This window comes from Manis pentadactyla, chromosome 6 (genome assembly GCF_030020395.1).
Source record: "Manis pentadactyla isolate mManPen7 chromosome 6, mManPen7.hap1, whole genome shotgun sequence".
NCBI lineage: Eukaryota > Metazoa > Chordata > Mammalia > Pholidota > Manidae > Manis > Manis pentadactyla.
In genome coordinates this window covers 157415911-157433943 of record NC_080024.1, presented here as the reverse complement: position 1 = coordinate 157433943, position 18033 = coordinate 157415911, and the positions used below count along the sequence as shown (strand labels likewise).

General features: G+C 39.9%; 1 protein-coding gene across 8 annotated transcripts in view; it reads right to left on the bottom strand.

Moving 5' to 3' along the window:
* ATP9B (ATPase phospholipid transporting 9B (putative)) overlaps window positions 1-18033 on the bottom strand; it is a 220758-nt gene that overhangs the window by 167668 nt on the left and 35057 nt on the right. For all 8 annotated transcript variants that reach the window (XR_008998392.1, XM_057504303.1, XM_057504304.1 and 5 more), the window contains exon 5: window positions 16441-16549. Coding sequence is in view for 7 of the 8 variants with exons in the window: in XM_057504303.1 (XP_057360286.1) it covers window positions 16441-16549 (109 nt within the window). In the remaining variant the exon portion in view is untranslated. The remainder of the gene's footprint in view (window positions 1-16440; window positions 16550-18033) is intronic.

Sequence of the window (18033 nt, the reverse complement as noted above, 5' to 3'; positions counted from 1 at the left end):
TCAACTATTTGACAATTACTAAGAAGATAATTCAGATCTATATCATTGTGTGCACATTCTTCACAACTGATCTCCAACTCGCTTCACCTACTGCCTGTATCTCCCTGTGTCTTGGCTCTCTGATGCCAGCTGCTGACCCTGTGACCACATGACACCTCTGCCTTTCTTCTAAGTTCTCTGCATCCCCTCCTCCCAAACCTCCTTTATTATACTGCAAATAGAACCTTGTGAAGCCTTCACAGTAAGCACCAGCAGCATTTTATACACACGTCTCTACAATGTGCTTAAAATGCTATGAATATTCAAACATCTTGAGCGTCCACTAAATTCAGATCCTCTGGTTTAAATTTTGAAATATACTTTTATGACATTTAGTTTGTTCTCCACAAATGCATTATCAAATCTTAAGCCATTTGAAAAAACAACAGTTTATAATCCCTGGATTCCTGATCAGTTAAAATAGGTCAAATGTCATATGGACCGACAAGAACATAACCATAACCTACACCTACTAGATGTTATTCAAAAGGCTGAGATGCAGTGGTCACTTATTTCCTGACCAAACACACACAAGGAGATGCGACTGGGAGATTATTATGCAACCTTTTTAAAAAGGAACTGATCACATTTGGGTACTCTAGGTCAGCGTCACACATCAGCAGGTTATGGGGCCTTTGTGGTTCGGGGGGAGTGGCACTCTCCCCAACTCTTGAAGCTTTAGGTGGGTGTGGAGGTAGGAGCCTAATTCAACACAGATAAAGAAGCAGAGTAGGTTGTTGGCAAATGAGTAAATAATACATTTACCTACATATATAAATAAACTGTATTTAAAAAGAGACCTAGGGCGGGGCGGAAGATGGCGGCGTGAGTAGAGCAGCGGAAATCTCCTCCCAAAACAACATATATCTATGAAAATATAACAAAGACAACCCTTCCTAGAATAAAGACCAGAGGACACAGGACAATATCCAGACCACATCCGCACCTGAGAGAACCCAGCGCCTCGCGAAGGGGGTGAGATACAAGCCCCGGCCCCGCGGGAGCCGAGCGCCCCTCCCCCCAGCTCCCGGCGGGAGAAGAGCAGGCAGAGCGGGAGGGAGACGGAGCCCAGGACTGCCGAGCACCCAGCCCCAGCCATCCGGGCCAGAGTGCAGGGCGCTCGATACTAGGAAAACAGGGCAGCAAGAACAGAGAGCAGACACTGGAGGCTGGGCGACAGAGGACATAAGAAAAGCGCGCGACCATTTTTTTTTTTTTTTTGCTTTTTTGCTGCTTTGTTTTGGCGAGCGCTTTTTGGAAGTCTTAAAGGGACAGGGACCCCAATACTAGGGAAACAGGGCAGAAACACCGGTGAGCAGAGGCCTGAGGCTGGCACCGCAGAATAAAGAAAAACGAGCGACCACCCCTTTTTTTTAATTAAAAAAAAATTTTTTTTTTTAAATTAAAAATTTTTTTTCTTTTCCCTTTTTTTTTTTTTTGGTGGTCGTTGTTTTGTTTTGGCGGGTGCTTTTTGGAAGTCTTAAAGGGGCAGGGCGGGACACTTAATCCAGCGGTAGGGAATCCGGGGATCTCTGGGCACCCTAACCCCTGGGCTGCAGGGAGCAGGGAGGCCCCTTACGGAGATAAATAGCCTCCCAGCCGCTCCTGCTCCAACGCGACTCCACCATTTTGGAGTAGCTGCCCGAGCCAGGCCACGCCCACAGCAACAGCGGAGATTAACTCCATAGCAGCCGGGCAGGAAGCAGAAGCCCTGTCTGCGCGCAGCTGCCCAGCACAAGCCACTAGAGGCTGCTGTTCTCCCAGGAGAGGAGGGCCACAAACCAACAAGAAGGGAAGTCCTTCCAGCCGTCACTCGTCCCAGTTCTGCAGACTATTCCTATCACCATGAAAAGGCAAAGCTACAGGCAGACAAAGATCACAGAGACAACACCAGAGAAGGAGACAGACCTAACCAGTCTTCCTGACAAAGAATTCAAAATAAGAATCATAAACATGCTGACAGAGATGCAGAGAAATACGCAAGAAAAATGGGATGAAGTCCGGAAAGAGATCACAGATGCCAGAAAGGAGATCGCAGAAATGAAACAAACTCTGGAAGGGTTTATAAGCAGAATGGATAGAATGCAAGAGGCCATTGATGGAATTGAAATCAGAGAACAGGAACGCATAGAAGCTGACATAGAGAGAGACAAAAGGATCTCCAGGAATGAAACAATATTAAGAGAACTGTGTGACCAATCTAAAAGGAACAATATCCATATTATAGGGGTCCCAGAAGAAGAAGAGAGAGGAAAAGAGATGGAAAGTAACTTAAAAGAAATAATTGCTGAAAACTTCCCCACACTGGGGGAGGAAGTAATCGAACAGACCACGGAAATACACAGAACCCCCAACAGAAAGGATCCAAGAAGGGCAACACCAAGACACATAATAATTAAAATGGCAAAGATCAAGGACAAGGAAAGAGTGTTAAAGGCAGCTAGAGAGAAAAAGGTCACCTATAAAGGAAAACCCATCAGGCTAACGTCAGATTTCTCAACAGAAACCCTACAGGCCAGAAGAGAATGGCATGATATATTTAATACAATGAAACAGAAGGGCCTTGAACCAAGGATACTGTATCCAGCACGACTATCATTCAAATATGATGGTGGGATTAAACAATTCCCAGACAAACAAAAGCTGAGGGAATTTGCATTCCACAAACCACCTCTACAGAACATCTTACAGGGACTGCTCTAGATGGGAGCACTCCTAGAAAGAGCACAGCACAAAACACCCAACATATGAAGAATCGAGGAGGAGGAACAAGAAGGGAGAGAAGAAAAGAATCTCCAGACAGTGTATATAACAGCTCAATAAGCGAGCTAAGTTAGGCAGTACGATACTAAAGAGGCTAACCTTGAACCTTTGGTAACCACGAATTTAAAGCCTGCAATGGCAATAAGTACATATCTTTCAATAGTCACCCTAAATGTTAATGGGTTGAATGCACCAATCAAAAGACACAGAGTAACAGAATGGATAAAAAAGCAAGACCCATCTATATGCTGCTTACAAGAAACTCACCTCAAACCCAAAGACATGTACAGACTAAAAGTCAAGGGATGGAAAAACATATTTCAAGCAAACAACAGTGAGAAGAAAGCAGGGGTTGCAGTACTAATATCAGACAAAATAGACTTCAAAACAAAGAAAGTAACAAGAGATAAAGAAGGACACTACATAATGATAAAGGGCTCAGTCAAACAAGAGGATATAACCATTCTAAATATATATGCAACCAACACAGGAGCACCAGCATATGTGAAACAAATACTAACAGAACTAAAGGGGGATATAGACTGCAATGCATTCATTCTAGGAGACTTCAACACACCACTCACCCCAAAGGATAGATCCACCGGGCAGAAAATAAGTAAGGACACGGAAGCACTGAACAACACAGTAGAGCAGATGGACCTAATAGACATCTATAGAACTCTACATCCAAAAGCAGCGGGATATACATTCTTCTCAAGTGCACATGGAACATTCTCCAGAATAGACCACATACTAGGCCACAAAAAGAGCCTCAGAAAATTCCAAAAGATTGAAATCCTACCAACCAACTTTTCAGACCACAAAGGCATAAAACTAGAAATAAACTGTACAAAGAAAGCAAAGAGGCTCACAAACACATGGAGGCTTAACAACACGCTCCTAAATAATCAATGGATCAATGACCAAATCAAAATGGAGATCCAGCAATATATGGAAACAAATGACAACAACAACACTGAGCCCCAACTTCTGTGGGACACAGCAAAAGCAGTCTTAAGAGGAAAGTATATAGCAATCCAAGCATATTTAAAAAAGGAAGAGCAATCCCAAATGAATGGTCTAATGTCACAATTATCGAAATTGGAAAAAGAAGAACAGATGAGGACTAAGGTCAGCAGAAGGAGGGACATAATAAAGATCAGAGAAAAAATAAATGAAATTGAGAAGAATAAAACAATAGCAAAAATCAATGAAACCAAGAGCTGGTTCTTTGAGAAAATAAACAAAATAGATAAGCCTCTAGCCAGACTTATTAAGAAGAAAAGAGAGTCAACACAAATCAACAGTATCAGAAACGAGAAAGGAAAAATCACGACGGACCCCACGGAAATGCAAAGAATTATTGGAGAATACTATGAAAACCTATATGCGAACAAGCTGGGAAACCTAGGAGAAATGGACAACTTCCTAGAAAAATACAACCTTCCAAGACTGACCCAGAAAGAAACAGAAAATCTAAACAGACCAATTACCAGCAACGATATTGAAGCGGTAATCAAACTACCAAAGAACAAAACCCCCGGGCCAGATGGATTTACCTCGGAATTTTATCAGACACACAGGAAAGACATAATACCCATTCTCCTTAAAGTTTTCCAAAAAATAGAGGAGGAGGGAATACTCCCAAACTCATTCTATGAAGCTAACATTACCCTAATACCAAAACCAGGCAAAGACACCACCAAAAAAGAAAACTACAGACCAATATCCCTGATGAATGTAAATGTAAAAACACTCAACAAAATATTAGCAAACCGAATTAAAAAATACATCAAAAGGATCATACACCATGACCAAGTGGGATTCATCCCAGGGATGCAAGGATGGTACAACATTCGAAAGTCCATCAACATCATCCACCACATCAACAAAAAGAAAGACAAAAACCACATGATCATCTCCATAGATGCTGAAAAAGCATTTGACAAAGTTCAACATCCATTCATGATAAAAACTCTCAGCAAAATGGGAATAGAGGGCAAGTACCTCAACATAATAAAGGCCATCTATGATAAACCCACAGCCAACATTATATGGAACAGCGAGAAGCTGAAAGCATTTCCTCAGAAATTGGGAACTAGACAGGGATGCCCACTCTCTCCACTGTTATTTAACATAGTACTGGAGGTCCTAGCCACGGCAATCAGACAAAACAAAGAAATACAAGGAATTCAGATTGGTAAAGAAGAAGTTAAACTGTCACTATTTGCAGATGACATGATACTGTACATAAAAAACCCTAAAGACTCCACCCCAAAACTACTAGAACTGATATCGGAATACAGCAAAGTTGCAGGATACAAAATCAACACACAGAAATCTGTGGCTTTCCTATATACTAACAATGAACCAACAGAAAGAGAAATCAGGAAAACAACTCCATTCACAATTGCATCAAAAAAAATAAAATACCTAGGAATAAACCTAACCAAAGAAGTGAAAGACCTATACTCTGAAAACTACAAGTCACTCTTAAGAGAAATTAAAGGGGACACTAACAGATGGAAACTCATCCCATGCTCGTGGCTAGGAAGAATTAATATCATCAAAATGGCCATCCTGCCCAAAGCAATATACAGATTTGATGCAATCCCTATGAAACTACCAGCAACATTCTTCAATGAACTGGAACAAGTAATTCAAAAATTCATATGGAAACACCAAAGACCCCGAATAGCCAAAGCAATCCTGAGAAAGAAGAATAAAGTAGGGGGGATCTCACTCCCCAACTTCAAGCTCTACTATAAAGCCATAGTAATCAAGACAATTTGGTACTGGCACAAGAGCAGAGCCACAGACCAATGGAACAGACTAGAGAATCCAGACATTAACCCAGACATATATGGTCAATTAATATTTGATAAAGGAGCCATGGACATACAATGGCGAAATGACAGTCTCTTCAACAGGTGGTGCTGGCAAAACTGGACAGCTACATGTAGGAGAATGAAACTGGACCATTGTCTAACCCCATATACAAAAGTAAACTCAAAATGGATCAAAGACCTGAATGTAAGTCATGAAACCATTAAACTCTTGGAAGAAAACATAGGCAAAAACCTCTTAGACATAAACATGAGTGACCTCTTCTTGAACATATCTCCCCGGGCAAGGAAAACAACAGCAAAAATGAGTAAGTGGGACTATATTAAGCTGAAAAGCTTCTGTACAGCAAAAGACACCATCAATAGAACAAAAAGGATCCCTACAGTATGGGAGAATATATTTGAAAATGACATATCCGATAAAGGCTTGACGTCCAGAATATTCAAAGAGCTCACACGCCACAACAAACAAAAAACAAATAACCCAATTAAAAAATGGGCAGAGGAACTGAACAGACAGTTCTCCAAAAAAGAAATACAGATGGCCAACAGACACATGAAAAGATGCTCCACATCGTTAATTATCAGAGAAATGCAAATTAAAACTACAATGAGGTATCACCTCACACCAGTAAGGATGGCTGCCATCCAAAAGACAAACAACAACAAATGTTGGCGAGGCTGTGAAGAAAGGGGAACCCTCCTACACTGCTGGTGGGAATGTAAGTTAGTTCAACCATTGTGGAAAGCAGTATGGAGGTACATCAAAATGCTCAAAACAGACTTACCATTTGACCCAGGAATTGCACTCCTAGGAATTTACCCTAAGAATGCAGCAATCAAGTATGAGAAAGATCAGTGCACCCCTATGTTTATCACAGCACTATTTACAATAGCCAAGAATTGGAAACAACCTAAATGTCCATCGATAGATGAATGGATAAAGAAGATGTGGTACATATACACAATGGAATACTACTCAGCCATAAGAAAAGGGCAAATCCAATCATTTGCAGCAACATGGATGGAGCTGGAGGGTATTATGCTCAGTGAAACAAGCCAAGCAGAGAAAGAGAAATACCAAATGATTTCACTTATCTGTGGAATATAAGAACAAAGGAAAAACTGAAGGAACAAAACAGCACCAGAATCACAGAACTCAAGAATGGACTAATAGGTACCAAAGGGAAAGGGACTGGGGAGGATGGGTGGGTAGGGAGGGATAAGGGGGTGGGAGAAGTAGGGGGGTATTAAGATTAACATGCAAGGGGGGGTAGGAGAAAAGGGAGGGCTGTACAACACAGAGAAGGCAAGTAGTGATTCTACAACATTTTGCTATGCTGATGGACAGTGACTGTAAAGGGGTTTATAGGGGAGACCTGGTATAGGGGAGAGCCTAGTAAACATAATATTCGTCATGTAAGTGTAGATTAGTGATACCAAAAACAAAACAAAACAAAAAAGGGCAGTTCCTGTGTGGTGACCTCCAATGAGTTCTACACAAGGGTATAAAAGGCATATAAAAGTGTAGGCAAAGGGTCTGTTTGCGTTTATACAGAAGATCAAAGCCTAATTGGGCTACCCCGAAAATGAACTAAGATACGATATGAAAGAGAACTTCCAACATCAGCACTCTCTGGAAGACTCATGCCAGAAGATGATCATCAAAAAACCCCAACAACGATCCACGCACTGCTACAGCAGTAGATGCACTCATCCCACCAGTTCCTGGACTTGCCATGGGAATGAGGAAGGAGATATCTAAGCTGGCCTGCGCATACAGTAAAACAACAAATTTGACTGGATCTATACTGTTGGAACTCAACCAAGAATTAGGAGAAGTGCAAATTGTAGCGCTCCAAAATCTTACAACTACAGACTATTTACTGTTAAAAGAACATAAGGGATGTGAACATTCCCCAGGAATGGGTTGTTTTAATTTGTCTGATTTCTCTCAGACTGTTCAAGTTCAGTTGGACAATATCCACCATATCATAGATAAGTTTTCACAAATGCCTAAGGTGCCTAACTGGTTCTCTTGGTTTCACTGGAGATGGCTGGTAATAACAGATATGCTTTGGTTATGTAACTGTACTCCTATTATGTTAATGTGTGTGCACAATTTAAGTAGTAGCTTAAAACCTATACATGCTGAAGTTACTCTACAAGAAGATACGTCAAAGAAATAATCAATCTTCCCATGTTTTCTGCTGCCTGCTACTTCTATAGCTTTTCTTCTTCCTTCCTAATTACAACCCTTAAATAGAATTCGTGCCTCATATCAAATTTACCGAATATCATAATTCTTCCAAGTGGTAAAGATACCTCAAGACAAATGCTGGGCATAGAAGCTACAGGGCATAAATATGCAAAGAAATAAAAAGCTAACCATTTCAAACAATAAGGCTTCTCTCTCACTTACCAACTTTACATTTCCCTGTATGGCCCCGGAAGATGACTGGTTAGCCAGAGACGGGTAAGATTCCTCAAGGGAGGAACAACCTAAGACAGGCACAGTCGCAGTGGGGTCATCAGGTGAGAAATCGGGGATCAACAGAGGTGAGGCTTAGAACCTCACCCTCCCGTTCTGAGAGAAATCTTCTGCATATGTGGATGTTTTATTGCCCTTGTCTAGCTTGGATTAACACATAGTCTACAGGCACACACCTGATCATCTCCATTTGCTCTCTTACAACACTAAACTATGTTTTCTACCTTTATCTTCTATCTACCTACCACTTCAGCATTTTATTAAAAATAATAATAATAAAGAGAGAAATGTGGTATCCACATATAAATCAAGTATAAAAACCAAATGAGTATTCATATTTGAACTGACTGTTTAGAGTTCATAATGCATGAGCAAAACCGAAAGTTTCTGTGATGACTGCCCTTGTACTGTTCACTATGTAACTTATTCATTATGTAAGAATTTGTTCACCATGTAAGAACTTGTTTGTTATGCCTCAGAAGATTGGAGACTGACGAAAATTAGGCTTGGGTGGATTAATGATTGTGCATTGAAAATTGACTCCGCTATACAGAAATTTATTGTCGTTAACAACCATTTGATCAATAAATATGAGAGATGCCCTCACAAAAAAAAAAAAAAAGGACAGACTTCCAATGGTAAAATAAGTAAGTAACCGGGATGTAATGTATAGCATAAGGAATATAGTCAAGATATTGTAACAGCTTCGTAGGGTGATAGCTGGAACCTAGAATTATGTATATATATGTTTTATCGCTGTGTTGTACACTTGAAACTAATGTAATGTAATACTGTGCGTCAACTACCCTTCAATAAAAAATAATTATCTAAAAAAAAGAAACAGTGAAATGTTAAAACGTAAGCAGCAAGCAAAATCATGAGGGCATTTTTCACCATTGAAGCTGGCAAGAAATGCCACACCTCCAGTGGGCAGGATGTTAGAGAGAGCGTACTTATAGGCACAGTGCAGGGCAAACCACTGTAGCCTCAAGGGGAGGCTCTCTGAAAACAAGCGTGTACACACACACACACAGACACACACACACACACAGACACACACACACACAGCTCTCACATGAGTAAGACGACACACACACACACAGACACACACACCTCTCACATGAGTAAGACACACACACACACCTCTCACATGAGTAAGACGACACACACACACAGACACACACACACCTCTCACATGAGTAAGACAACACACACACAGACACACACACACACACACACCCTCTCACATGAGTGACACGACACTCTGTATTAGCCAGTGAGTATTTTTACTTTTGTTCATGTGCTCCAGGCCCTAATCTCCACACACCATAATAAAAACCATGAAACGTATGAACATCACGAGGAGATGAACTCGTACAGGTCATGCAGGTGACGAGCACAGGGAACCCTGGAGATGCTGTGGGTTCAGCTCTCACCACGGCAACAGAGCGAGTATGGCGCTGAGTGCCGGTGTCCCAGGACACGAGAGTCATGTGACCACCAAACGGCGGTCTGTTATATGAGCAATAGCATTACGACTACAAAAAGTACATGCTGTAATTAGAAATACTTTATTGCTAAAAAATGCTGACTATCATATGAGCCTTCAGCAAGTCATAATCACCAACCACAGATCACCATGACAAATACAACAATTTAAACGTTTAAATATTCCAAGAATCATCAAAATGTGACACAGAAACACGAAATGAGCAAATGTTGATAGAAAAATGGTGTCAACAGACTTGCACGATACAGGGCTGCCACAATCCTTCAATCTGTAAAAAACACTATCCGCAAAGTGCAATAAAGTGAAACTCAAGACAACAACGGGGCCCGTACATACCTATTCCTGCATATATGTGTCTGGTCCTGAGGACATATGCCCACTGTGGTACAGCCATAGAGAACTGAGCAAATGAGGTAAGGAATCTAATGTGTTTGTGCCGACATAAGGTGACAGATGAATAAAAATTACTGTACAACTAAAATGCAGTAAGCTTTGCTGGATATTCTTAAATGAATATTGGAGTGGATTCTCTTAAATGCTCCAGCCACAGACAAGAAGATAACTTAAGTCAACTTCAAGAGAAGGGATACAATGAGATGGGTATGTGGAAAGCTGAGCATGCTTACCAAAGAACTACTCTGATTATACAGAAATGATTTCAAATACTGTTGTTCTATTTCATCTGCACTGTCACAAACGTAGACGAAAGAGAGAGGATGCCACATAAATAAAAGAAGACTTCTCATCAATATCGTGTTATGTATCAGACTGTAGCAATCAACTCTGATTACTTCCAAGGGTATCAGCTCCTAAGCAACTTCTGATAGGAAGATTCAGCTAACATTTGAGAACAATTTTTTTAAAAACTACTCTCTAAAGATATGACTGTCACAAAAGACCTTCTTGCCAAGTAGAAAATACAGTAAGTTCTAAAACCAATTACATTTTATGAGTTCCCTGTGAACGTATACATAGTGCATAGACAATACATGAAAATCACTAAAGAGGGATTTAAAAATATCTCCATTTTTCAAGGAGTATTACACTGTAAATTTCACTAAATGAAGACAAAATTTCATTATTTCATTAATTTTTTAATGTAAAAAAAACTACCAGAGTAAGAATTCTCACAGGTATGTCATAATACAGTGTCAATAATCTAAATCAAAGACACTAAAATACCCAGGAATACAGCACACCGTCTCTTTTGGTACATAAGCTTTTCTGGCAAGGCAACTGAACACAAGAAAATGTAATGCAAATGCTCTCTCTTATATTCAGATGCACACACCCAAATTTACCTAAGTTCAAAGAGGACAAACTTCCTTCTATCATGTCTGAATAGTTGAAAACATGTTAAACAACAAAATGCCAGAACTATTAAAAGAATAGCTAAAAAATACTGAAGACAATCATCACAAGCTGTATAAAGGAACCAGAGCACAGAATTAATTCAAGTTCCATTTCTGAATATAAAGTTTCACATTAACGTTAGGTTTAAATTTGGAATATATACCAAGAGCATTTTATATGACAGCCCTGCTGAGATTTGGTGGCTGATTAAAAAACAAATATACTGAGACCTCTCAACGCACCCACCGCTAGAACACCACATGGCCCTTTCAGAAGGGCAGTTCTGGATGTCCTTGCACTTGGATCTCCCCAGGCTGTCACAGTGCCTGACACAGAGCGGGGATGTCGTCTCTGCGGAAGGGAACCATGAACCAGCCAAAGGATGACTACAACCCAGGCGTGCAACTCATACGCCTCCCCCAGCACCAGGGGGAAGAGCACCGATGCGAGGACCTGACAGCCAAACGGGCCTGCAGTTCAACGTCCTCTTCATCAGGAGTTTTTACACAGCTGCCAACACGCAGGAAATCCGATCTCATTCTCTCCTCCGTGCCCCTGCCCTGGATGCTACCCATGAGATCATGATGAGTAATGAAAGCACTCACTGTGAAGAGAAAGGAAAGAAAGTAGCGCCACAGAAATTTCTGGAAAATTCCCACGCAAGGAAAGCAGCCTCTCAGGCAATAAACAAAAACCTAGCGATGAATCACCCAATGCCCACTGAAACCGTACACCAGTGAAAAACATCCTCTGCTTCCAAACAAAGCACCTTCCACATACTAGCACACTCAGAAGTACAAGTGGCTTTCCTTCTCAAAGGAAAGAAGTAACAGAGAACATTTTTCTAGTGTGTTTTCAAGAATGTGCTTGAGAACCCCAAATGGAAAAAGTTCAAATGTTGTAAATATAACAAACAACAGTAAATCACATAAGTAGCTGTCAATGCCATTCAAGGAACAGATAAATAACTATGATACATAACAAGTTAAGGAGATGAGCAGCAAATATTCTTGACAAGAAAATAAATTTTAAACTATACTCAACAGGAAGTATAAACATGCATTTTTTTATCTTCTAGAGTTTTCTTATATCATTTGCATCAGAATAAGCAGCCACAAAACAACACATCACAGCTGAAAGAATGCTGGGTTAGAAGTCAGAATGGTCCAGCTTCCAGTGTGAATTCTACCAAAAACTATGGTGGCTTAGGGCAAATTATTCAGCATGAGCCTCGGGTTTCTCATCTGCAAACTGGAAATAATACCAACTTACCTGGATGGTACTTTTGCAAATGAATATTATGAATATATCTGACACACAAGGAAGTAAAAAAATAGCAGCTGTCATTATCATTATCTGATGTAAAATGTTCATTTCACAGATCACCAGCAATGATGACCAATTTTCTTTAAAAATGTAGATCTCCACATAAATCTACTAAAAATTATTTTTAAAGCATTTTGAGTTTAATATTACAGAAATATAAAAAACATAATATTAGTCTGTCTTCCTCAACATTTTGTATTACTTTTAGGTGAAACTGACATAACATAAAATCAGCCACTGTCAAGTGACTAATAACTCAAGTGGCATGTAGCACATTCAGAATGTTGTGCAACCACCTCTATATAAAGTTCCAAAACATTTCATCACCTCAAAAAGGAACTTCACACCGTTTAAGCAGCTGCTGCCCAGTCCCTACTGCCCCAGGCTGTAACTATCACTTTCCTTATTCTGCACATTTTACAGAAATGAAATCACACAATATGTGATGGCACAACAGTGCCTGGTTGCTTTCACACAGCATAATATTGTCAAGGTTCAGCCATGGTGTGTCACGCACCATAATTTCATTAATTTCTATGGTTTGAGTAATACTCCACATGTGAAATCAGCATGACTGACTTACCCACCCACCCACCCACCGACGGACGTTTGGGATGCCACCGTCTGGAGAGCGTGACTAGTGCTGCACACATAGGTGTACGCGTATTTGCGCGAGTCCTTGTTTCCAATTCTAAGCTCACCTGGGAAGGCCTTGATTTCTCCCTCAGTTCTGAATGACAGTTTTACTGGATATAAAACTTTCGGTCGGCAGTTTTTTCTTTTACCATTTAAAAAATGTCACCCACTTCCTCCTGACTTGCACAGTTTCGGATGGAAATGTTCTTGTCTCTCACCATCAGTGGAGACCCCTTGTGTCTGAGGAGCCGCTTCTCCCTCTCGCTCTCAGGGCGCTCTCAGCCCCCGAGTTTCCAGTTGGATCACAGTGCATCTCGGTGTGGGTCTCTCTGCACTCATCCTTCCAAGGGTTCACTGAGCTTCCTGAATGTGCAGATCCTCGTCTTTTGTCAAGTCTGTAGAGTTAATGGTCATTCCTCCTTCCAACATTCTCTCTGTCCTCTGTTCTCCTGCTCTAAGATCTCCATGAGGTGCCCATCAGCACAACTGATGCGACCCCAAGAGTTCCTTAGGATCCACATATCTTCCTTCTTCTCCTGACACTGGATGATTTCAAGTCACCTAGTTTCAAGCTTATGGATTCTTTCTTCTGCCTGCTCAAAATCTGCTACTAAAACACTTTAGGGAGTTTTTCACTTATTGTACTTCTTAGCTCCAGAATTTTGCTTCTATTTTTTAAAATAATTTTATACTTTTATTGATACTCCATTTGTTAATATACCATTCTCCATTTTAGCAATTTGTCCATTATTTCCTTTAGCCCCTTGAGCAAATTTAAGGCAGTCAATTTAGTCTTTCTCTAGTAAGTTCAATGTCTGAGCTTCCTCACAGGCAGTTTTTGTTAAGTTCTTCTGTGAATGGGCCACGTACTTTGTTTCTTTGCACGTGTCATAATTTTTTTGTGGAAAATTGGACATACTGAGCATTATCATCTGGCAACTCAGGAAATTACTTCAATTCACTGTCTTCAAGATGGGTGCCATAACGGGAGGGGTGCAGCAAGGGCAAGTGCAAACACCAAAAAGCTCTCCTACTATCTTCCGATTATTTGCTCCTGGATTCATCCATCACTTGGTGCCATGACCCTGACTACCTCCAGAGTTCTGATGAAGTCAGTTCTGCTGGATTTGTCCGTGTTTCTGTGGAAGGAGGGGCACATGCAGCAGCCAGCTCTGCCATTCCCACAGACACCAAACATCATCTATTTATTGAGTGATACAGTTAATACACAGAAACTAATCTCTGTTCAGCTCAAACACTACAATTAAAATAATTTAAAAAATAAGACAGGATCTACACTATATTCTAAAGCAGACAAACTGAGGTTATACTTAATTTACCTGCCCATTCTAGGGATTCTTTTCCCAAAGCTAAAGCCTATCTTCTTTTCTACAACATACTTTCCTGTACCATGCTGCTACTTTATTAGCGTCAAAGCTTTTTAGTAATTAATTTTACAATTCAATAGACAAAGAACAGTCTTTTCAACAAACATGGGGACAATCACCTGCAAAATAATGTGGACCCATATCACACACCATATAGAAAATACGAGATGAAAATAGATTGCAGACCTTACTGTAAGAGCTAAACTATAAACCTCCTAGAAGAAACTCTAGAAATAAATCTCTGCAGCCATGGGTTGGCAAACTGTTTCTTAGACACAACCCAAAAGCATTAAGCAACAAAAGAAAAAACAGACGAGCCAGACTTTATCAAAATTAAAGACTTTTGTGCATCAGAGGACACATCCATCAACAAGAGAAAATACAACCCATAGAATGAAACAAGATTTTTCCAAATCAAATATCTGACAAGGGACTTAAATCTAGAATATACAAACAACTCTTAAAAACTCAGCAATTAAAAAACAAACAACCTAGTTAAAATGTAGGCAAAGAATCTGAGGAAACATTTCTCCAAAGATTAACAAATGGTCAAAATCATAGTGAGATACTACTTCACTCCCACTAGGATGGCTATAATCCAAATAATGGACAGTACAAGTGCTGGTGAACATGTGGAGAAGCTGGAGCCCTCATACACTGCTGGTTAAGAATGTAAAATGGTGCAGCCAGCTATGAAAATAGTTTGACAATTCATCAAAAACATAGAGTTATCATATATCCCAGCAATTTCACACTAGGTATATATACGAACGGAATGAAAACAATGTTCACACAAAAACTTGTACACAAATGTTCACAGCAGCATCATTTACAATAGCTTAAAAGTGGAAACAACGCAATATCCATCCACTGATGAATGGATCACCACACAGTGGGATATTATTAGCCAACAAAAAGAAATAAAGTACTAATACACAACTCCACACCTACAACCTGATGACCCTTGAAAACATCATGCCAAGTGAAAGAAGCTAGTGACAAAACCATGCATTGCGTGATTCCTTTTATATGACATGTCCCAAAGGGGCAAACCCACAGACACAGAAAGCAGCTGAATGGTTCCTGGGACTGGGGGAGGGCAGGAAAGGGGCAAGAATAGGAAAGAAGGACTACTGTTACATTCAGTTTCTTTCCAAAAAGTTAAACATGTTCCAAAGTTTGATGGTGGTGGTGGTTTCATAACTCTGAATATACCAAGAACCACTGAACTGTATACTTTAAATGGATGAGTTTTATGTGAAACATACCCCAATAAGATATATATGTGTGTGTGTGTGTGTGTGTGTGTGTGTGTGTTTTGGATAAGATTATTTCAAATAATTCCCTGGACAAATATCCATATGTAAACAGATACACCCACTCTAAACTTCTTCATTTTTAAAGACTTTGAGGTCATTATGAGCACTCAATTTAGTTTTTTCACATCTTTCCTCACAAAGTTGCACAGTCCTTTTTCTACTGTCATATGCCAATGTGTAAGGGCTTCTTCCTCTAGTCTCTGCCTAACACACTACTTCTTTTCTACTAGGAAATCTACAGAAAATCCTTACACGCTCTTTAAAAACATACATTAAGCACATGTTAAATCCCCGAATGGAGGTTAAGGAGAAATAGGCATATTATCAGTTACCATTTTGGATCATGGCATTTATTTTAGGTGCTCAAAGTCCTTCTACTTAAGTATAGTTTAAGGGTAGAGAGATGTGAGATAAGGGGATACTATGCTTCACAGAAAATGTGTATACACCAAATGGTTTTCACATGTGTCTAAATAAATAAGCAGTGTAAAAAACTGTAACAGAGCACGTTATTTAATTGTTAATATATATGTGTGTACATATTTATATACACATATACACATGCACATCCAAGCATCTACCTTGACGAATAAAAATCTACACTGAATTCATAAGTGTATTATTATAAGAAAATTAACTAGAGGTTCCATATACAATCATATATTATTTTCAGTAACAGAATTAAGACATGTTTTCTTTCATTTATGTCAATTCTAAAATGATGACCATACTAAATAAGTGATGAACTGGATCAAAGTGCCCTGCTGACCTCTTACTGTGAGCCTGCTGTACAGGTGTGAATTCACTTCCTTGTCTCGCTGAAAACGCCGAAATTCATCAATTGCTTCCCTTGTGATAGTAACAGCCAAGACGAATCCCTACAAAACAGAATAGGGTATCTGAAAAATCTGGATTTTCACAAAAAGTAAGGGGAAATTCTTTTACTGTTTGACTTTTATATTTCCTCCCTCTATTAATATTACAGCTGACCCTTGAACAACACAGGGTCAGGGCACCAACCCGGAGCAGCAGAAGTCTGAGTGTACCTTTAACTCCCTACAACTTAACCACCAATAGACTACTGTTGACTAGAAGCCTTACCAGTGACATAAAGTCGACTGACACGCCTTGTACATTATGTGCTGTATTCTTATAAAAAAGCAGGCTAAGGAAAAGAACATGATTTTTCAAATTCACACAGTTCTTCTAAAAATTTTCCTATATATATATATATATATATAAATTTGCATGTTAACTGGACCCACGCAGTTCAAACCCATGTTGTTCATAGGTCAACTGTACTACTGTACTTCTAAAACAAAATAAATGAAAAAAAGAAAAAAGACCAAAAGTAACAATGAAACACTATAGAAGGAATATCATACATAGTAAACACTTCTCCCTCTTACTATACCCAGGAAAATTTATTTAATTCACATCATAATATACACTTCAAGCTGAACATCAGAAAATACTTAGTGACCCAAAAGAAATCAATAATCTTCAATAAGCCCATGAATTCTATTTAGAACACTCAGGCATTCAAATTTAAAATTAACAGAGACTGAAGGACAAACATTTTGATTTCCGCATTTCCACGTTCCTGATCGAATGAAGGCATGTAGGAGCCAGACCACCACTGATACTCACACTGACCGGTTTCTCGCACTGCGCAGGGCCGCACAGAGCCACGCAGCCACATGTGAGCACACAGGGCTTCTCCTCTCTTTTCTCAATAAAAACCTGAATAGGTTAATTTGATGGTATCCAAATAAAACTTGTATATACCTTTAATCCATTGTGAAATCTGTCACACCATAACACGTGGCTAACTTCCATCTCCTTAAAGGCTACATATATATTTTCTATGAATATTCAAATGCATCTCCTATAACTAAACAGAGCTCTTTCAGTAGGCTCTGGTCCACTTTATGAAGAAGACATGTGGGATGAATTCCCACTGGAAGGACAATAATCTTTTATTAAAGTTTTTCTGTATAACCAAAAGGCTGAGCTAAGTGGGTTACTGGAGCATATTTCTTATTTTACTGAAATGCACGCCTCCTTATGCAGTCACGATGGAATGCTGGGCAGGGGCTCCACCATGTCCACGTGGCCCATCTCTCACTCAGAAATCAGCCACCACTCTTGCCTTTCATGGTACAGCCATCACCTATAAATACTCTGACACCTTCCTGGCCCCCAGTTCATCACCCCTTACTTCTGTACCATACTCCCCAAAAGCATCTGGAGGCTGGACTATGCCCTGTGGCCACATGGGCCTGGCTCAGCCCCTTCTCAAAAAAAAAAACTCCAGACACCTTGTCTCCACCTCCAGCCTCGTGCTCTCAAAATCAGCCTT